Source organism: Maniola jurtina, chromosome 2 (genome assembly GCF_905333055.1).
Source record: "Maniola jurtina chromosome 2, ilManJurt1.1, whole genome shotgun sequence".
NCBI classification, from domain to species: domain Eukaryota; kingdom Metazoa; phylum Arthropoda; class Insecta; order Lepidoptera; family Nymphalidae; genus Maniola; species Maniola jurtina.
The window spans coordinates 7929537-7953016 of record NC_060030.1 but is presented as its reverse complement, the minus strand read 5'-3'; the positions used below and the strand labels follow the sequence as shown (position 1 = coordinate 7953016).

Genomic DNA, 23480 nt, shown 5'->3' with positions numbered 1-23480 from the left:
TAGAAAAACATGTTTTGCACATTATCTGTAGAATTTTTTACGCTGACTTACTTCATTTTCTCTTACGCGTAAATGACAATGGCGTACCTACCTACTGTCATTAGCACCTACTTCCCTACTTTACGCCCTTGCATGTATGGTTAGTAGGTATAATCCACATGAATATTTGCGGGCAGGAGGCGGCGCGGGCGCGGACGCGTCGCGGTCGCACAATGAAGCCTTTGTTGCACAATGCCCATTTCCGATTACCAGATTGAATCGTGCCATCAAAGCGCTCCCGTTCCAATAATAATCGTCAGAACAGAATTGAACATTGTTACACCGTCATCTCTGTAATGTCTCAGTTATGTCTGAAATAAAAATAATAGTTATAGAAAAATCTTCACCTGCGATTTCCATTTTGGCATTAGATAAAAATATTCTTTATCCAGACTTAATTGAAGTATTTTGAACCATAGCCATGAGCTTTTTTCTGGTTATAGCTGGAAACCATTTAGTCTTTCTCAAAAACCTTTCATTTTAATACGTTCTCTTCTTCTTTTCAATTTGACTTCTGTTCGTGTGATATTCTCTTGCCTATTAGCGCCTAAAGAATTTAGATCAATGGCTTTATATAAAGAAGAAATAAATGCCTGTAAGAAAATCTCTAATAACGATAGACGCAGACTTTGACTAACTTGCACAGAACGTTAGCTAAGGCACCTGTCAGTATTTCGTTCCCAATCGAGATCCAATCATTATTGCGGTCAGGAACTTCCAATAGGGATCGAACTAATATCGCTTTATTCGCTTCACAGAGTTCACGGTAGACTACACTTCTTGTGAGTTCCCAAAGTTTTGTTGTTATTTAATTTGATCTCTTGTACCTAATACAGTTGAACATATATACAGTAAATAACAAGGTGGCAATTATATCATCTAAGTAAGACATAAATATATCCAATTCGCATTTGGCTAGTGAGATAGGCTACGGCCTGGGTTCTTATTCTACTACGGCCAATTCCCTCTTATTCTGAGAGGAGACCGTGTTCATTAGAGAGCCGGAAATGGGTTGATCATGATAAATTATTATACTAAAAAACGTTTCATACACAAGTGATATGTTAAAAAAAATATTTGACTTAGGTATTTCGTTAATCAAAAACTTTAAATTTTGCACCAATTCAACTATTCGTTCTTGTTGTCTGTATGTAGTTTTCATTTCTATTCTGTAGTAATTTATGATTTTTTAATTTACTGTCACTAACTAAGAGCACTTTATTTACTTTTATTTTTACAAGGGTAAATTTTTATTTGCTATTTCCAAATTTTGTTCCAAAAATAAAAGAAATCTTAGCTCTTTCTCTGCGAAGTGACGCCGACTGTTTACGTTCATTATTGCTAAAGTTTATACGAATTTACGACAATCGTCTCATGAAGACGTATTCCGGTGTGAAGCTTTTGTTTTACAAAGCGAGTGTAGAATATGACGGAGCGAAGTTTAGAGGGTTCTTCGTTAGTTGCTCACTCACAGGTGGAACCGCGAGACTCCTTGAATATGTTAATAGTAATTACATCACAGTTCCTACTTGCGTGTTATTATGTACTTGCCTTAACATTTACATCATGAAGTATGCAATAACCTGTCCTTTGTTCTATTTCGATTGTATCTCGCGAAGATTTCCAAGTATTTTGTGTCGGATAGATAAAAGAAAGAAATTGGATATTTTAACAGGAAAGTAATGAAAATTCAACTTCTTGCAGCACCCTTAGCATGAGTAAGTCCCGCACGCTGTTATAGTGTGAGAGGTCAACGTTATATCCACACCTAAGCGTCTAAGAGGGGCATCCATCATACATATACACTTGGAAACGAAAGACATGAGAATTTCCCAGCCTATTGTCACTTGTATCAGCTTTTATCAATATTCAATACCTATTGTAAACATCAGCGGCGCAAGACCAGCAAGACTGTGGCGTGTGAAAGTTCCTACAAGATTCAAGACCCAAGTATGCCTAATAGATGGATCTCTATCGGTTGACAACCATAATGATGATTGTAAATATAAAATTCGTTGACATTGCCTGAACTGTAACTGGGACTTGAAACACTCTTGTACGTAAAACGACAAAAATCGAGTGGACATATAAGTCTTACGAGTTACGATTCAAATTCCGCGGGAATTATTATCTTGGTGTCATGCTAAGGCTGCAGATAATAGTTTGCCTTTGTTTTGTCAATTTTACACCGACACATATACTGCGGTTAGGTATTAATATAAGGTAGTGATGAATTTAGCATGGTATATGCTCGGGATTTGCAAGTGCTCCTGTAAACCAATTAATACCCCCTGTGTAAACGCGACTGTCGGCTACCCATTTATAGTTAATAGAAACAATTAATCTCGTGTCCGGAAATCCAGCGAAGCGCTTTAGATTACAAGACCTGCCTGGCACAGTAGTGTGCGCTGTGATGTTATAAATGGGAGGTTCCAGGATCGATATCCGGCGGGAACAGTTTAGGTATTTACGATTACTAAGTTATTTCTGATCTGGTCTGGTGTGAAGCTTCAACCGTGGCCAGCTACCACTCTAACAAAAAAGCCGTGCGGTCAAGCGAATTAGCGTTCCGGTACGATACCCTGTAGAAAGAGGTGTTGGGTTTAATAAAACCTACTAGGTATACTTACCTCTTCCAAGGTGGTCCGCTTCCATCTTAGGCTGCAACATCACTTAGCACCAGGTGAGATTGCAGAATTAAAAAAAAAAAGTGTCCGGCTTCAAAACTGCGACAATGAGTTTGCAAAGAGAAAACTACTTCTTCATTCACATACCTATTTCCATTAAATAAGAAAGTGTCTGTCTGTTGGTCTGCCATCTTTTCACGGCCTATCCGTTTTACCGATTTTGACGAAATTTGGTACAAAGATAGCTTGCACCCTGAGGACGGGCATAGGCTACTTACCTATATGTCCCGGAAAATGGAAAAGTTGCAACAGATTTTTTAAAAACCTATAGGTATCCGCGCGGATGAAGCCACGGGTATCATCTAGTTATTTGGTATTATAACTTGCAACAGTTGCCAAAACAGACAAAAATGCATATATGTAATACATAATGTGATGGTATACCTACCTACCATCTAAGTACTCGTATCCTAGGTATTTCAATCTTACAGTATTATCCATATTTGCAACGGGACTGATTTTATTCGGACGTTATTAAAATTTCATCTACTTTCACCCCGACAACCGCAAACCAAGCTGAGAATCCTTATTTAACTGCAACTTTTTAATTAACGCTCATATTAATGCCTCACAAAAAGAGAAGAATCGCTCGCTTCCTGCGTCATCCGGTTTGAGGCGCTTATTACTAAAAACCTCAGTGTTTAGTCATAATTTATACATGTCAAATGTATGACAAAAATGTGATTAAGTCATGTTTAAGTAGTGCTTAAATTTTTATTAGACTCTCATTTTGCATATATTTTAGACTAGCCGATGCCCGCGACTTCGCCCGCGTGAATTTAGGTTTTTCGAAATCCCGTGGAAACTCTTTGATTTTCCGGGATAAAAAGTAGCCTATGTGCTAATCCAGGATATTATCTATCTCCATTCTGAATTTCAGCCAAATCCGTCCAGTGGTTTTTGCGTGAAGGAGTAACAAACATACACACACACACACACACACACACATACAAACTTTCGCCTTTATAATATTAGTGTGACTAGCTCGTATGCTAACTACCTACTAAGTATAGTATTTTTTTATTAAATGTGCTTTTTAAAAAAAAACGAAGTGTTAGTTATATATACTTACAGTGACGATCAAAATTGCTAGAAATATTTGAATTTTTTGGTAATGCCACTATTTTCATGTTTAAAAAGCCATTCTCAAAATTGCCATCTGCATGACGTGTCCACCCCAACTTTAAGGTTTATCAAGACGTTAGTTTTTATGTCAAGACTTAAAACCAAAAAAAATCTTTATACTTTATTACTATTTACTAAGTACCAGAATATAACTGCAGCTATCAAACACATTAAACCCGCGTTTTGTAGAGCACTTTAATATTATTATCCACATCAATGCTCACATGCGAAAATGTATCTGTCTGTCTGGTACCTTTTTATGGCTCAGGCCTCAGACGCTAAACTTATAAAATTTTACAAATTTTATTACCACAGGTATATAATTTTTAAGCGGACAAACCTAGGTAATCAAGTATATAAGCCAGATGATTTAAAAAAAGTTTTAAAAAGCTTAAGTTCTATATTATTAAAAACGGTGGTGTTACTTTTTAGTGATTTTTGGCATAATTACATAGGTAGGTAATTAAAAGCACCAGAAAGTATAATAAGATACGTTTTGTACGAGGTGCTGTGCTAGTATGAGCTCAGGATGTGCTTAATAAAACCTTTTTTATGAACAGGCATCGAATAAAAGAGGTCGATGAAAGTACTGCAAATATATTAAGAACTAGATGATGCCCGCGATTTCATCCACGTGATAAGTGCATCCATTTAGTTCTTTAAAAGTTCCATAGGTATATTTTCCAGGATCAAAGTAGCTTTTTTCCTTTCCCCGGGTCTTACCAAAATCTCTTTACCAAGTGTTCGTACGTCAAAATCAGTTAAACGGATGGACTGTGCGAAGTTGGCAGAAGCTTGACACTTTCGTTTAATATAAGTTAGGTATAACATCAGAAGGTACGGTTACTAAAATTCCATACGGACAAAGTTGCAGGCAACAGCGAGTATTAAATCAAAACAACGAACTAGTTAATTCCCAGGCGAGTCGAAAAATTTTAAATAGTGGGCGGAGTAGCAACAGAGAAGGTAAGCCTTAACGTGGGCTGTTTGATCTCGGCTTCTACTGATTGTTATGAGAGAGATCGCCGCAAGCTACCTGCTGTAATTTTAGACTCAAGAAATTACTCTTAATAATAAATGTACCCACTAATTTTGAAAACAAAAAAGTTTCTCTTCCTTGAAACGGTCAAGATCATACAGGGATATTATCCTTGACTCATTTGAAATTCTTCTTTTCCTGTCCAATGTTCATAAATGTCTTTCCTTTTTAAAATTCTTTGGCACTTTTCGCAGTTTTACCGTGTACGAAGTATGTCGCCGACGTTTATATCATTTGCAAGCAATTTACAAGCCCTGGCTTTTTGGCGCTATTCCAAGCAAGCACTCGGATCCAAGTCATCTGTTAACTTTATTTCAAGGTCTATATTGCTTACTTTTATTTATTGGGCATTCTATTGGGTACTAATATATTTTGTTATTTTTTTAAGGCAACGTAGATTTTAATCTATACCTATCGTTAGGTTTAGTTAAATCCATCCATACTAATATTATAAATGCGAAAGTGTGTCTGTCTGTCTGTCTGTCTGTCTGCTACGTTTTCACGGCCCAACCGCTGAACCGATTTTAATGAAAGGTACAGACTTGGAATACATCCCGGGGAAGGACATAGGCTACTTTTTATCCCGGAAAATCAAAGAGTTCCTACAGGATTTAAAAAAACCGAAATCCACGCGGGCGAAGCCGCGGGCATCCTCTAGTACTTAATATTATAAATACGAAAGCCCGTTTGTATTTCGCCTAGCTTTTTACGGCCCTCTTTTTTAACCGATTTTAACGAAATTTAGTAACGATGGAGATAGCTAGCTTGCCACCCGGGGACGGACATAGGCTACTTTGTCACGAAAAATCAAAGAGTTCCGATGATCTTTTAAAAGTCTATGTGTGTGCGAACGAAATTGCGGGCATCATCTAGTTAATTTATAACTAGGTATATTGATTGAAACAAAATCAGTTATGGCGGAAGTTTTGAACATGCGTAAGAATAAGTATTTACCTACAGCGGGACTTTATACAGCTTCATACTACAAGACTTTATATGGCATCCATCCTAGTATAGCAGGTTTTGGGTTTTACCTGGAACATTTCGCTTGCACCTACTACGACTACATAACATACCAAATAAATGACATCCATACTATACCACTAAATATTCATGAAAAATCCACTCCCGGCACACTAATGAGCATAGGTTTCTTCTCAGAGTGAGAAAGCTTTAGGCCATAGTCTGCCACGCTGGTCCAATACGGATTAGCAGACTTCACACACCTTTAAGGACATGGAGAACTTTCAGGCATGCAGGTTTCCTCACGATGTTTTCTTTCACCGTTAAACTAAGTGATATAATTTCAATTGCTTAAAATGCACATAACTGAAAAGTTAGAGGTCCATACCCGGGATCGAACCCCCGACTTCCGATTAGGAGCCGAACGTTTTAACCACTAGGCTATCCATACTAATTATACCTAATAATTATAAATGCGCAACTGTCTGTCTGACTGTCTTTTTATGGTCCATCCCGTTTTTTTCTTATACTTAATTTGTGAGTCGTTATACCTACACCTAGCTACATAAAAAAGTGTGTATGCCTACTTGGAGTCTGAATAGTTTTCCAGTGTTGTTGCCAAATTTAATTTTGGGCTATTTAATTTAAGTAGGTAGGTACATGAAATTCTCCAAAGTGAAGTCTTAAACGTAATTGGCCTTGTGCTGTCTGATCTCTGCATATAACAATGTACATGGCACTCACGAAGTTGCGTGCGACTTATTGCCGTATAAAATTCGAGCTGGGTCATTTGACTTAATAGGAACGTAGTAGGTACTTATGGCACAGCCAGATACATTTCGTTATTCAAGACAATAACAGCGCCGAATTTCGGTTGCTTTATCACTTTTACGTTAAATAAATTATTCATCCTTAACAACTGCGTGTAATAACTCGCAGAATTATGAGTCAATTTTGAGATGCTTATTCAAGGCTTTGTCTTTGATGCTGAGTTGGTGGAAAGGTCGATAGTTCGTTAGTGATTTCGTTTGTCTTTTGTTTTCAGATGAGCGTATTCCATTGTCATACTGTTTTAGTTGGTAAAAATCTTAGTTTTCTAGCGATAATTCTCTCATTAACTTATTTTATTTTCGTCGTTGTCGTCAACCAATACTTATACACCTGCAGATGACATTATTGGTCTCTTTTAAGAAATTCCATATGCCACGATCTTGCACCGCCTGGATCCTGCTCGCAAAACTCTAAATACCAATTTACATGATTATGACTTTAAAAAATGTCGTTCTGTCATAAACTTTTCATGCCCCATATACCTAACCGTTTTAGGGGTAAAGCTTCCAGAAATCTTGAAATAACCTTTATTATTTTTAACCAAAAGATCAAATGTCGATTTCCATGGATTTAATTCGAAAAATGATGGACTTTCGTATAAGCTTTCATCTTCTATTTAATTCCCTTAGGGGTGAAATCTCCAAAACTCATTTCTTAGAAAGAGCAGTCATATTAAGAGGAACCTATAGTTTTTTATGTTTTAACCCCAGTGTTTTAGTTTGAGCTATGTATATTTAGTATAATTTATTTCGATTACGGACGTACCTAATTGGTAGGTATTTTTGTACCCAAGAGTATTTTATCTAAAAGCCCATAAGCAGCGTTTATACAATACTACAGCTTTGTGTAAAACTGCGTGTTAGAATAGCTTATTCTTACGGTGTATTAAGACAAACACATGTATTGACATTCATAAACGTATTTGGTCGTCATTGCTTTGTAACGGGGTATGATTGACGGCATACAAATTCAACGTTTGATGTATCATACTCGTACCTTTGATACTTAGACGGTAGTAGACCATATAATCATACGATACTTTTACGATACGATGCTTTTGAGCTTATTACAAGGAGAATACACATCGAATGGAGAATATCCTATTCATCGTTATCATGATCAACCCATCGCCAGCTCACTACTGAGCACGGGCTTTCTCTCTGGATGAGAAGGGTTTGGCCATAGTCTACCACCCTGACCAAGTGCGGATTGGCAGACTTCACACATCTTTGAGAACATATTAGAGAATTTTCAAACATGCAGATTTCAGCGTTAAGTGAGTGATATTTAATTGCCTTAACGCACATCCCTAACTGCAAAAAGTTATAAGGATCGAACCGCCGACCCCCCGAAAAGGTGGCGGATGTCTTAGCCACTAGGCTATCACTGTTCTATGTCCTATTTGGGGCGCGCATTTCCCGCCAATTATAATCGCATAAGAAAGTTTTGCCTAAAGAGTTCAGAAGGCGGAACTAGACGCCGCCGCCGTTTGAATCACATTTGCATACCCACTTGATGCCAGCTTGATGATTGAGCTACCATACTTGAGTTCTTGACCGCTAAGTTTGTTAAAAGAGAATTTTTGTTTGGCGATCGGCAAAAGGCATTAGTATGCGCTGAGCGAGCACGTGTCGGCATGCGCAAGCGTCCGCTCGCACCTTCGCCTATACTTTAATGCCACTATAAATAAAAGCCATATAAAATTGGTTACAATTTAGTTCGGGTATGTAACTAATTTTAGCATTTTATTTTGGGATACGTCGTCTCTTTTTGAACCATCCATATTTACCTTTTATGCTCGTAGGATGTTTTAATAAATAATTATTATGGAACATAAGTAGGTGCTTACTTCTAACGTACGAACGTATATAAATCTTAGATTAAGACGTATAAATTGGTCTTCGCTGCGCTCTGACCACGCTCTGACAAATTTTAATGGTTAATCTAAGGAGGTATAAAATTTATGGTTACTATGCAAATCTAATTAGTGGGGTTTTTATTAAAAAAAAGGCCAAAACATCAAAAGCTTTTCTTTTCCAATCCAAAAAGCAGCGTAATTGTAATAAATCATGAACGTGACATGTAATAATTGTAAAACGAAAAAAAAAACTAATAAGCACTAAGCCAAAACTATTATTATTTACATTCTTTGTTTTCATGGTGCCAGCTTATAATACCGTGATTGGTTACAGACAAAGTGTTTCGTATTTTCCAGGTTTTTGCGTGTAATTCGTTGCGGTATGCACGAGATTGACGCTAATCCTATTTCCTTATCGCTGGTTGGAAATAAAACTGTAATTCAATATCTGACTTTACAGAAATATTAGTTATCTGACGATGTCAATTCTAAGTAAATACCAGTGTATAATGCATACATTTTGAGATCTCACTCGCCATTTAAGCTCTATATTTGTCAAAATGTCACGTCAAAAGTTCGATTTTAGACATGATAGTTGATACATCCTGTGACACACCGCAATTTTTTCCTCGTCTACCTTCCTGAGTTCCCAGGTTTGGCAGCCATAAATTAGACATGGAAATATAGCGACATCATATAATTTGGCCTTGATTCTAATATTTGATTCTTTGTTTTTCATCACTTTCCATCAGGTGTGATTGTGGTCAAGCGCTTACCTATAGTGAATAAAAAAAAATCTTGTAGGCTCCAATATATTTTCTTCCAGGCTAGGGCGAAGGACACCTCCTCCTCCCCGATCCTCAATCAAAATTATTTAAAATGGAGAGTAAAATCTTAAAATGTATGCATGATCGTTTTATGTACTAAAAGATCAGTCTATAATACAAATCGCTGAACCTAGAAACAAGATACATATGATATTCAGACAAAGCAACCCTTTTGCCAAAGAGGCGTGGAAACTGAAATCCTTGGCCTAGAATTAATAGTATGGAATTCCAACATACATTCCAAAATACGCACAGCTGATGTTAGTTCTCCAGGATGTGCGCCTTAAATTAGATATGACCAAATTAACACGTAAACCGTTATTTAAACTTTCCCTACGTACATCTCTTTTACTATCTAACCCAGATATTATCACATCCTGTTTACCTGCTTACCTGTATTCATATCGAACCTCATCGTAAATTCACAACCTGTTTTTAGGCTAGCACTTTAATCAAATGTAGAATCGGGAGCAACGCAACGATATATTCCCAGAAGCGCAAAGACTAAATCATGATCAACCTCAACGGCCAACTACTGAACACGGATCTCCTCTCATAATGAGAAGAGCCATAGTCTGCCACGAATGCCCAGTACGAATATGCAGACTTCAAACACCTTTGGCAACTCTCAGGCATGCAGGTTTCCTCGCGATGTTTTCCTTCACTGTTATAATAGCAAGTGATCTTTAATTGCTTAAAACCGAAACGCACATACCTACTTAACCTTGCGTGCCTGGGGCTCTGAACCCTCGACCTCCTTTTTTATTCCTCCTCAGAACTTTCAGATGAATAAATCTTAAATTAAAAATTAAAATGTTGTAAAAGTAAACTATGAAATGGGTACGTATTCAACATCAGTGGCATTTATTCGTATGTAGATGGTACGATTAGGTAGGTACCTATTTGAATCATGACATTAGCACTTTCATTTTTTAACGTAATAATTAGATTAGAGATAAGCGCTTCCGATCTCAATTTAGCGACATAATTATATCCTAAGTAGTTTAGAAATTAATTGAGAAGTGCTCAACTACTTTGTTGACCGACTCTATACACTTAATACTTAAAGACGTTTCTACGATACTCATGGGAAGTACCTAGTATACGTGGGAACGTAACTGATAAATAATTTCAAACGGTATCATCGTGGTTCGTAATGTTTTTGGTGCATTGTTTCATTTACATTCATTTCCCATGAGCATGCTTCGAACAAAGAAAGAGAAAAATCTAAGCATGCGCCCGCTAGCGTCAGTAGTTTGCAATTTTACTAGTTTCATAGAAAGAAAATATAAAAAACAATAGAATAACAATTAGATAATACTAAATGATAGACGTATACTTCAAGAATATTCTTGTTTTTTTTTGTGTCTCCGTAATAGGTATTTTCTCCATTCTCCATCCTTTACATACCACGAAGTAGGTACGCACGCCAGTCAAAATTGTATAACTATTTTCGACATCGTAATTGCCTAATTAGATGTAGCCGGGGGGCTAATATCCACAGTAAGTACATACTGCAAGTTACGCCACAATGTGATTAATAACACAGGTGTGCGAATTTGTTCCATGATCATTGCACATCTTTGTACTTATTTCCCGATTATTAATAACTATAATAAGTCCAAGAAGTCCAAGATTCTTTCTTATCGTGTGTATTGCCGACTTTGTAGTGACTTTTATTCCACTATATTGATTATTATCATAAGTTTCGCGGATTAATCTCTTTTTACAATGATCATAGCTTTTCATCGAAATCAAAGGATAAAGAAAAAAAATAAAAGAGTTCCCACGGGATTTTTGAAAACCCAAATCTACGCACAAGTCATGGGCATCCTCTCGTATCAGTAGATATAATATTTAGAAATAAATGACAGTATAGATATAACATTCAAACATACATACAAATATAAAGAGTAGAGCTCCAAAACTCTACCTCGTGAATAAACATATCTGCATGTCCGTTGAGCTCTCCATGGGACATAAAGCCAGTATGTCAATCGTAAATCTTTTGTCCCGATCAGGCAATGACAGGAAAATATTTCATACACGCGTGGAAGGACGACTAATCTGTGTTGGAATTGTTTGGATTAATTGATCATGTTGCTGGTTTTTCTGGGATTTGTCGCAGTGTGATAAAAATACGAAAATTGTGTGAACTCATAATTGTTTTTTGGTTTATATTGGTTTACTGTATTTAAATAATTATAAATATACCTAGATAAGTATCTACTAATGAAAAATACCCCTTAAATATATCGTTGAATCTACGCAAATAACTTGGTCCAAGGTTTCATGTCATTTGGTTTAGGTAAAATTGATCTTTAGCATGTGTGCTAATTCAAGAGATTTTTTTTAGATATGTGTTTTTGACCTAAAAGTAAAGCAATTTTTTTCAAAAAAAAAACTAAATTTAATAGTTTCTCCTGAAAACATGTGTTTTTCCGGTTTTTCCACATAGCAGAATTTGCATGCGCCGCGAAGCTATGCAGACTGCAGTGGTAAAATAGATCATTTGACCGCTAAGCTTTACGAGCGGAAAACTCGAATGTCAATCGCAAATCTTTTTATTTTCGATCAGACAACGAGCGTTTTTCCATTGGAGGACACCGCGCCGGAATTGAAACGCGGAAAGGCAAAGATAACAGAGACAAAGGCGTAAAAAAATAGAAAATCCAGCGTCTCAGGTGTCACGGCGCGCGCGGCGGGTGGAAAGACGTTTAATATAGTAATTTTTTCGGGATCTATGGATCCATCATTGCAGTACCGTCATGTTGCCGGTGCCAGTACCGGCACTGTGCCGGCGAAAAATGTCCAAAAGCTGGGAAATGATTTCCACGCATGGAGGGGGTTGGGGAGATGGGGGACTAATCTCTATCGAGCTCCTTTGGATTAATTGTTCGTGTTCTCGTCTTTGTTGTTTGTTTCGAAGTTTTGTTTGTTAGAAATTATACTTATTTAAACTTATATTTATATTTTAGGTCAAGCTATATTAATCCGGTGGGAACTCTCTGGTTTTTTTGGGACAAAAGTAGCCCTATGTCTTTCTCCGATATGCATGTCTATGTCTGTTCCAAATTTCGTCAAAATCGGCCAGGAAATGCTAGCAGACAGATACACTTTCGCTTATACCAGTATACATGGATTTCAGAGTTTTTGCTTTGCAAACTTCGGAGATAAGGGGATAATATTGTTTTATTTAAACATTTTTCATGATAAGTCAAAACTAAGTAACTTCTTGTTGTTGTTGTAAGTAAAGTAATAAAGGGGAAGCATTAAAACTATAAACATTTCCAATGATACATTAGTATAGAAATGAAATAAACAGCTGTGTGACGAACGGATTGATGAAGTCGCCCATAAGAGGTTTTTTTTTAATATTTACCCTAGAAACCCTAAAAAAATTCAATATTTTACAGGCTTTGATTTTTCTTTTAGCTATTCTCGTCCTCAATTTACAAAACGCTAGCAATCACGACTCCAACTATTAAAACGAAGCTGGCTCGAATCAAACTGTAATCCTGAAAGTCTCGTGTGTAAGCATTAATTAAGAGAAAAAGTTCATTTAGATTCGAAATAAAAATTCGCAGTCGTACAATGGACGTCCGTCAATACCTCACTACATAACATTGTGTACATATTGTGGCATAACAACCCTCAAATCAAATTCTGCCTGTTACGCGTGCGGCATTTTTAGGGTTCCCTTTGGGAAAAGCTGAGCCCTATTAACATCACTTTGCTGTCTATCTGTCCACGTGCCTTAGGTCTCTAGCTCGCAGACGAATTGAGTTACAAACATGAAATTTTGGTATTTGGTGTAGAACGCTGACCTTAAACGGAACATTAAATGGAAAATTCAATTAATTATTTTTCAGAGAGGACACACATACAAGCAAAAGGAACCGTATTTTTTTTACCCTATCATGTGAGATAGCATTGTCAAGATCTTATGGAATAGAGTACGAATATATTTTTTTCCTATTTTATCTCAAGGAAATGGGAGACCGTCAAAGTTGTCAGTTTTAAACCATTTTTGTGACGCGGTCTATCTCAAAACTAAACTACTTAAGAATATGAAATTTTGGTATATTAGGTACCACATTGGACCACATCATCACTTTCCATCAGGTGTGATTGTGGTCAAGCGCTTGCCTATTATAAATAAAAAAAAACATTATACTGAAAACAAACGGTTCATGAGATAATTTGTAAGCTGTGACCAAGACATAATTATGTACGGAACCCTAAAAGAGCAAGGCCCGATTCGCACTTGGGTGGTTTTTATTAACAGTTTTGGAGTGATTACTCTTTTAGTAACTAATTAACCTGCTGTTATGTTAAATGATATAATTTTTATTATTGTTAATTAAAAATAGCTTTAGTAGTAGATATACATAGTACGAACTAAAAATTTACATATTGATGTGTGACTCTTATAATTATCTATTATTTACCTTACTAAAAAATGTCAGGTAAGTAATCTTTTTAATTTAAGGGTGAATTTAGTGTCAATTTTCCCTAAACCCCATTGATATTTTAGGGTGATTATAATTCGTTTGGTGGCAGCACTAGTTAATTAAAATAAAATTGTTAAAACAGAACGTAGAACTCGCTCGCCCCGGACAAACTTTTAACGAGGATATATTTGGTTACGACTAACCCTTTGGTGATTTTACCATTGAGTCTGGCTGCAAATAACTCTGTAATTGCCTTCAAACAACTTCTCCCTTTGTGCAGAGAATACCGATGTTGCATCTATGTTTTGAAATACCTGTAGGAAGCTAGGTTTACAAGAGCGATTCACGCTATGTACAATTTGTACATTTTAGAAGTAGTGTGTAAATCAAGCGACGTATTTTATGTTACAAAGATCTACTATTAAGACTTTAGGGTCTAAATATACTGGTAATCATCGTCATCATCGTTAACACGCTTGCCCCCAATCGAGTACGGGTCTCCTATCAGAATGAGAAGGGCTTAGTCCACCACGTCGTCCAAGTGTGGATTGGTAGACTTCACACACCTTTGAGAATATTATAGAGAATTCTCAGACATACAGGTCTCCTCATGATATTTTACTTCATCCGTTAAAGCTAGTGATATATTCCAAGTTACAAAAACGTACATTCTATTAACTCCGAAAAAGCGTGGGATCGAACCCCGGGGTCCCTTTAATATGAGGCCGACGTCTCTACCACAGCTTTATTTTGGTAACAACGTCAAACAAAAAAGGCTTGGGAGTAGAAATTAGCTATTTGCTAAGTCTCAAGTATACCAACGCTAGCGACTAAATCCTAGTTTTTAGGGTTCCAGACCCGAAGAGTGCCAACGGGACCCTATTAGTAAGCTTTTGCTGTCCGTCCATCCGTCTGTCATTAAAAAAAGTAAGAATACACTGAACAATGTTATAATAATATGTTGGTTTGACAGGTGGCGTAAAGGATTCGTCAAGATGATGGACTGCCTCTGTCCGACGCCACGCACACTAGCCTGCCGCGTGGTTCTTCTCGACGAGAGGGAACTGCTGCATGAGATACAGGTACATACAGAAGAAAACATAACGAATAAGACTCAAAAAATAAAAACGGACAAAACATTAGGACCGAAGGTATAATTGACCAAAGCTACGGCCCTGCCGCTAAGTGCAAAATGATATTTTTTTTGATTTATCGCCGAAAATGTGGGAATTTTCAAAAACTGATGTTTCTAAACAAGAATATTACGTAGGATATATAACATTTTTTTTTAATTCTCACGTTTTAGGCGGATAACTCAAACTGTATTTTTGCACTTAACAGCTTTTAAGTTAAAGGACCGTCGAAAGGTTAACTTTCGATCAAATACCATCCTGATAAATTCTTTAATACATTCTATATCAGAAATAAAAATGGAAAGCTTATTTCAAACCCGAGCTTGCCCCGCGGACGTCCCGACGGACGTTGACGGTATTTTCAATTTCGCTGTATGATAAAACAACGCTTGGATTTTTTTCTCCGTTTCTATTCCCGCACTTTTGAAGTGCAGCTATTCCGAGACGAATTATTTGAAGTACACCCAGGGGCTCAAGGAAGGTCTTTTATATGCGGGGCTCGGGTCCAAGGTGCGGGCGATGAATTCACTGAATCGTACGTCGACTCTATGAATATTAAATTCTATTTGGCTGGCATTGTCGCCGCGTGGTGAATGTGAGAGTGGTTCCCGGGACCTGCGACGTATCCGCGCCGCACCTACTCGGGGCACTCATACCCGCGTCTTTCTCGTCACAAGTCACTACCTAGGCTGATGTACAGAAATGTAAAAGCCTGTAAATAAAAGATTTAAAAAAAAGTCACAAGTTTCTGTATGGTTTTGCAATATTACGCGTGATATGACGAAGGATAAGGAGGATACGATTTGTATCCACGTTTTGAGCAAACTTGCTTATTTTTATGATTGCTTGATGTCAATTATTGCGCTTAGGTACCTATAATTCTGACTTGTATGCAAATATTTGTTGGAACTAGCCACCGCCCTCAAATACATAAACTCTCTTTATTTCCTATATACCGTGAGAATTTCGAAAATTTCAGCCTATTCCTTGTAATAAGTCATATTAGTTACTCGGGACTTCTTCTTTTAATATATTATTTGGATAAATTATTGATGTATTCTATTTATTTTGTATTTCAAGTATATTATTACGTAAACAGAAATAATTTTAGTATTATCAACAAAGCTACGAGGACTATAAAGAATACAATACCCGCGTTGAAGGGATAAAAGCTGAAACAATAGGGTCTAAGTAATTGCTCGGATAAGACCCTCGCTTCTACCTTAAGCGAAATTGTCTTCGTTTTAAACTTCACATAATATTATACCTAATGAAATTTCTGTTTTATCTTGAAAACCCCAAAGTGGGAAACTCTGGACACGAAGGCTCAAACACTGCGTAAGCTATTACTCAGCTACACTCACTCAAGTCATATAACCGTAAACAAACATAAAACTTCGAGATATTATATACTTTTGTTTGACTTAGAACACAAACTTGTTCGTCAAGCAAATTCCGAGATATATGGGGATAGAATCGTTCAATTTGCACAAAGTGGAAGCGACGACAGTTCGACGTTGTCGCTAAATTGTATGGTTATTTTAGATAAATCGCCGTCCTTTCCTTACAGTTTCCCCATCTACAAAGGGACATTTGTCTCAAACGGATTCGGTGGCAACTTTTCTCCTTCCACATTACTAATATATAAAGATTTATTTGTTCCGACTACTGCCATTCCACGCCCGGGAGTGGGAATTACATCGAAAAACAAATTGCGTGATTAAACGAACCTTATCAATGTTTGCAAACCAATTTATTTGAGTGGTCCATCATTTTTGAGATTTTTGATACGTTATTTATAGGGCTTTTATCGAATGAAATTACATTATTTTTCTGTAACCGAAATCATAAATTCACAGCAATCTATCAGCTTTTAACAGAATATCAGACAGATAGGAACATTTATCATTAACAAGGTAATGCCCACGATTTCGTCCGCATGGATTTAGGTTTTTAAAATCCCGTGGAAGCTCTTCAATTTTCTGGGGCAAAAAGCCATCATGTTCGTTTCCAGGATACGAACTATTTCTGTACAAAGGAGATGCTCGCAACTTCATCCGTGGTTTGAGGGTCTTTTAAACGCCGTGGAAACTCTTAAACTTTTCTGGGGCCAAAAGTAGCACAATGCAAGCTATTTCTGTACCAAATACTAGCAGGCAGACAGACGCACTTATGCATATTTTATAATATTAGTATGGATGTCTTTGGAAAAGTTCTTTGAAATTAGTGCTTTATTAAATAAATACAAATAGTAAGTTATTATGAACGTAGCCATAATATCAATAATTGATATTGCCTCTTCTAAGATTAAAAAGTTGAATTTCACATAAGTATATCTTAACCCTCGTTTACACACCACGTAATATATAAACGTTTACCCAGGCAAAGGGAACATTGCCTTATTTGAGTTTACGATTAAAGCGTTTGAAGAACTTTAGGTCGTTCTTTATCAAAGTATAACTCAATGTCAGCATTTTAACTTAAATAGTGACTTAAGTTAACCCTTCGGTCGTCTAATATTTCTTAGCCTAATATGTACTGAAATCTGAAATAAAGGAGGAGGATTTGTTCAGCAATTTACGATCAGTGTAGAAAGTGTTGTCGCAGGTGTCGCTGGGACAAATTGTGCGACAGTGTTTCACGGTCTATTGCGTAGATGCACCTCGCATTCATACATTTCTTCATTCTTGCCGACTTTATTGCCTGTTGCTTTCACCCTGACAATCTGCTACGGGGGTTTTTCTGCTAAACAATAGTTTAATAGAAGCTTTTTAAACGTTGAAGGCGGAAAAGTTTTCATTGTCTTGTGGAGGTCTCGAGAAAAGGTTTTGTGAGTTAATGTTTAAGAATGAAATGTAATTGGCTCCGAACAAAGAGCTAAGCTACTTTAAAGCTTATTAGGTAATTAAGTTCAACTCCTTACTAATTGCTAATTTATGAATAGAGCATTGAGCCTATTCATAGAGATTAATTATGCAAAACGGAGAGGCATAAACGGCCTTATCTTAATTTATAAATTAAACGAGGTAGATACCATTTATTTTTAGTTGAACGCGCGTAGTCACACTAAAAATAATGAACTCTAGCCCAGGGGCTTAATTAACGTGCAATAAGGCACAAAAAGATTGAAAATTAAATACTGCCATCGGTGAACTGTTTGCCGTGCCATGCAGACAGGCAGGATGGCCGGCGGCGGCGGCGCGCAGTGCGTGCATGCGTACCTACTGCGATTGCTGTCAGGTTTTCAAATCGTTTGTTATTTTTCGAGCTGAACACACTCTGCTGGGAGCAAACGGGCTCTGTTATTAAATCATTTATTATTCAACTCGGCGAACTGTTTCGCAATTTTCCCACAAAATACCGCTCTCTATAGACTATAACGCAGTGTAGCTATAAATGTTTTTGTTCCTGCAAACACATCCAGCGTTTAGTTGTTGATGATTTCGAATTACGAACGTAAATAGTTGCGGTGATAGTATAAAATATTAATTCAAACGTGAATACCCACCGAATTGCAATTAGTTTTCCTAAATCACCATGATTGCATTGGATTAACAGTAATGAGTTTTCGTTATTTAATATATGTTTTAGTAGTTGACAACGCTTTGTACAAAGCAATATATTCATCACAGTAATATTAATTTTATTTGATTAGCTTCTGATTACACGTTTTCTGCTACAAACATATTATTAACATCCCAATATAACCCGTGATGACCTATTCTATCATTCTATTTATTTTTATGTTGTATCCCTATATTTTGAATCTTGTATTCTTCCAAGATACACTCTCAGAAAGACGTCTTGAACGATTCGTAGTTAAAAGTTCAGAAACACGTCTACCCTGCCAAAACACTAACTAAAAAGTTAAAAATTCATATTTGAACCCAAAATGGCGCCATGAAACCGCCATATTGAGTTTACTTAAACTGCTTTTTTTGGGCAATCCTGTATCTATTTATTTTGCGTGCTACTGTACTTTGAGCACAATGCTGTGATTATATAAATAAAAAGAGCAAAAGGCAAAATTCCACAAGGCAAATCGCACCAATTTCGATAAATCACTATTTTAAAAGCACAATGATCATGCGATTAAGCTTGCATTCCCGTCGATGCGTGAGAGTGGAGCGAACCCTCATTACAGTGCCAATGCCTCATCATCGACTACTGGTCTTACAGGTCCCTGTTGCGTGCGAATTAGCTTAATTGTGGAAAGCTCAAAGCCCGGCATCGAGAAATGCTAATTAGAGATAGTTTGTGCCGTGGGAGATCGATTTGGATTCGATTCTTTCTGACTTTCTACTTTTTTATGTCTTGCGCATATTGTCCTAATTTTTTCATAATTTATGAATCAATTCGCGTATATTTATTACATCATGAGTCATATCATTTTATCGTAAACCAAGTGGACCAACCGGTTTACAGAAATGGCATGCTGGATTTTATCTAAAGCATGTTTGTTGTTACACTATACATCTGGAGTAACATACTTTTTTATAATTTATTTAACTACCTACTATCACTAGGTAAAATATATGTTCCTACATATATTTTTATGTGAAGTTTTTAAGTAACTTTTTAAGTTAACAAATTAACTCTGCCTTTTCTTATTTAGTACGTTTGGAGTACTTAGTAGGTGTAGTACTTTCCATTAACGTTATAATTTGGTGTTCTCCAAACAATTTTTCCAAAAGTTCCAAAAGCTACACTGAGGTACTGTCCAAGGTACAAGTGGGTAGGGAAGTATGAATTAAGGTACTAAAAATGTTTAACCCTAACAATAAATACCTACTGGTATTGCAGGTGAAATAAATTTTAATTGGAATCGTATTGGAATATTAAGTCGGTTGGTGGTAGAGGGAGCTCTGTCGGGTAGAACGAGCGTAATAATTATTAGCTGCAGACGAAGCTTCCCTTTTGGCAAAACAACTCGATTCGAATGTTTAAGCATAGAAACACTTTCGATTGACTCAATCGGGAATTATCCTTGGGGAATCATTTATGGAAAATCAGACCATAAACATAAAACAAGTAATAAGAAATTAAAACATGTTGATTTTTTTCAAAAATTAATAGCTAGTGTCACTCGGGATGATGTGGATAGGATATAAGGATACCCCATACATCTAAATCTGTTCAGGCATATAGAAGTTATATTATGGTGAAATAAATAAACTCACTCAACTCTGAAAATATTACAATCCTTTTTATTATCCTTCAGTTAAGTAACGATAGAAAACGAGCGTAGCTACATAAATTACCTTTCATAAGTTTTAACTGTTTATGTTCTAGACTTCTAGATAGAACTTTTAGCTATAAACCCGGTTTCCAGAGTTTCTAGCGGTAATTCCATACCTACCATTAAAACTAAAACTGCAGTAAGCATGCGGTAAAAAGATATAAAGGAAAGCCTTTGGTTAAATACTGTAATTGCAACGAGTATGCCAGGGGTTACTACTAGGTTGAAAATAAATCTACCTGTGTAACTTTTAATTCAGAATTTCTTTTTTTAGGTAGTCTTTTTATGCTTACATATTAATTACTTTGGATTTCTTTATTTTTTAAATCCATATTTTTAAATTAATATTACAATGCAAAATTATGTCTGTCTGTCTGCTAGCTTTTCACGGCCCATCCTTTTAACCGATTTTGACGAAAGACACAGAGATAGCTTTCATCCCGGGGCGGGGAAGGATGTAGGCTACTTTTTGTCCCGGAAAATTAGAGTTCGTACGGGATTCTTAAACAACCTAATTCCACGTGGACGAAAATACGGGCATTATCTTTTTTTGTATAGAAATGGTAAGCTTGCATCCTGGAGACGAACATAACATACTTTTTATCCCAAAAAGAGTCTCCACGAGATTTAAAAAAACTAAATCCAGGTGGACGAAATGTTTATTATGTTAATTACTAGTATGAAATTATTCATTAATTTTTGGCAGTATTATTGATTTATTATTTTTATTGATTATTGATTTACTTACGTATTTCTTTTTGAAATCAAATTGAAATGATGGACCATTGCATTTGTAATAGGTAGGTACCTAGGTAAATATCTAATATGAGAAAACAAAGCCAGCATGGATCGACTCTTATTTTTCCTACACAGTGGCTCGACCAATCCGGACCACTAAAAATATTACTTCAGTCTAGACAAAACGGGTAAAATTAACATAAGTTTCTTGTTATCAGGATAATAACACTGGCCAAGCATTGCTCGACGTGGTATTCAGGCATCTAGATCTACTAGAGACGGCTTACTTCGGCCTCCGGTACGTGGACCAAGATAACCAAACGGTAAGTGCCGACAGGGGATCTGATTTATTATTGGACGGGGCAAATGGAATATTCTTATATTTATGGTTGCCTGTGTAACGGTCCCAAAACGCCGTGCTGCGGTTTATTTCTAGCTGTTAGGTACCTTCATTATAGAAACCTAATGTAGGGCAAGTTATTTGTATTATTTTATTCCACGTGTGCATCAAAAATAAAAGATAGCTCTTTTTTAGAGTTCCGTACCTCAAAAAACAAGAAACCCTTATATGATTATTATTTATTTTAACTCACTTGGTTGTTATCTATCTGTCTGAGCTGATTATAATGTCTTCATCTTCAAACTATTCCACAAGGGCAATCAATTTTTTAAAATCATTAATCAGTGTTTGATTCTGTCGGGTGGCGACTTTATGTATGTGTTTTTATAATTTAATGATAGTGTTTTTACCCACACTTCAAGGAAATCCATACGTACTATAATACTATAAATGCGAAAGTGTGTCTGTCTCTCTGTCTGCTACCTTTTCGTTTAAACGATTCTTACGAAATTTGGTACAGAGTTAGCTTATATTCCGGGGACGGACATAGGCTACTTTTAACCATGGGGAATCAACCATTTCCCGCGGGATCTTTAAAAATCTAAATCCACGCAGACGAAGTCGCGGGCATCATCTAGTTCTAAATAATTTTTAAACACATTTCCGACGCTCTGACCCAAGTCTCAACCCAGGCGCGAATCCAGAAGACGCAGGTTCGAATCCTGCCGGTTCCGCAATTTTTATATCTATTTAAAAATTATTTATGTGTTTTATAGTTTTTTATGTAGATATCTCGAAATTTATTTTTTGAAGAACTCGTAAAAACTTTTTTTTTATCTAGCACTGGCTCGACGCTGGCAAACGTCTGCGACGTCAACTACGCGGCGCCGACACTCATACATTCTACTTTGGAGTGAAATTCTATGCTTCAGACCCCTGCAAGCTCTTAGAAGAGATAACCCGGTATGTATATAAAACTTGAGGTCTAATAATATTATTATTTAAGACAACAAACAGGTAAAGGAGAGAAGAAAGCCTTACGTTACCTTATCATACTACAAAAAATTGTAACTATTCATTATGGGTTTATTAAACTATAAGTATGACGCGTTTTTTAGGGTTCCGTACCTCAAAAGGAAAAACGGAACCCTTATAAGATCACTTTGTTGTCTGTTTGTCTGTCTGTCAAGAAACCTATAGGGTACTTCCCGTTGACCTAGAATCATGAAATTTGGCAGGTAGGTAGTTTTTATAGCACAAATACAGGAATAAATCTGAAAACCGCGAATTTGTGGTCACATCAATTAAAAAAAATTAAAATGTATTTCAATTTTCAAAGTAAGATAACTATACCTAGTGGGGAATCATATTATGAAAGGGCTTTACCTGTACATTCTAAAACAGATTTTTATTTATTTTTATGCATAATAGTTTTTGATTTATCGTGCAAAATGTCGGAAAAAATACCCGAGTACAGAACCATCGGTGCGAGAATCTGATTCGCACTTGGCTGGCTTTTTATAATTCCATTACTATTATAGTTAGCCATTGACTGCGATATCACCTGGAAGCAAGTGATAATGCAGTCTTAAGATAAAAGCGGGCTAACTTCGAAAAGCGCTCACCACTGTTTCATAGTCAATTTACAGCAGTATTGGCATAGTTATGGCAAATCTGACAGCATAACATATGCTGGCTTAGTACGGCTATAATGGACCCATTATATTTGTAAACAGGACGAGGTAGTAAATGATAAAAGTATGAAATACAATTTGATGACTGAAAGAGAGATGGGGCGGGCCGCTGTTCAATAGAATTCTCATAATTGGCTCTACCTATTCGGGTAGGTACTTTGAAAGCTCCAAGAACTCCGTGCTATATTTACCTTTTCCGATTACAATATTATAATACTAATATTTTAGCTTGTTATAACGATTCTCGTCTGTAAATATTTACTCCGGAATAAATTAATTAGGTAACCATCTCTCGAATAATTTATTGCTTACATTAACCTGTTATTGAAATAAAATGTAAATAGAGCAGAAGAAAATTAAATCTAAAGCACCTTATAAATTGAATATTAGTGAAACATCATGATAGTAGCGCTTCCAATTTAAATACTTGTTTTATTTCCATGTTCATTGTCATGTTCTCTTATTCAACAAGTGTAAATTAAAAATTTATAAGACCCCCGACAAGTGAAGGTT

At 36.4% G+C, this 23480-nt stretch overlaps 1 protein-coding gene across 3 annotated transcripts in view; it reads left to right on the top strand.

The window, feature by feature from the left end:
- Positions 1-23480, top strand: part of LOC123871832 (band 4.1-like protein 4) — a 63499-nt gene that overhangs the window by 4401 nt on the left and 35618 nt on the right. For all 3 annotated transcript variants that reach the window (XR_006797351.1, XM_045915829.1, XM_045915838.1), the window contains exons 2-4: positions 14797-14905; positions 21152-21256; positions 22115-22236. Coding sequence is in view for 2 of the 3 variants with exons in the window: in XM_045915829.1 (XP_045771785.1) it covers positions 14819-14905; positions 21152-21256; positions 22115-22236 (314 nt within the window). In the remaining variant the exon portion in view is untranslated. The remainder of the gene's footprint in view (positions 1-14796; positions 14906-21151; positions 21257-22114; positions 22237-23480) is intronic.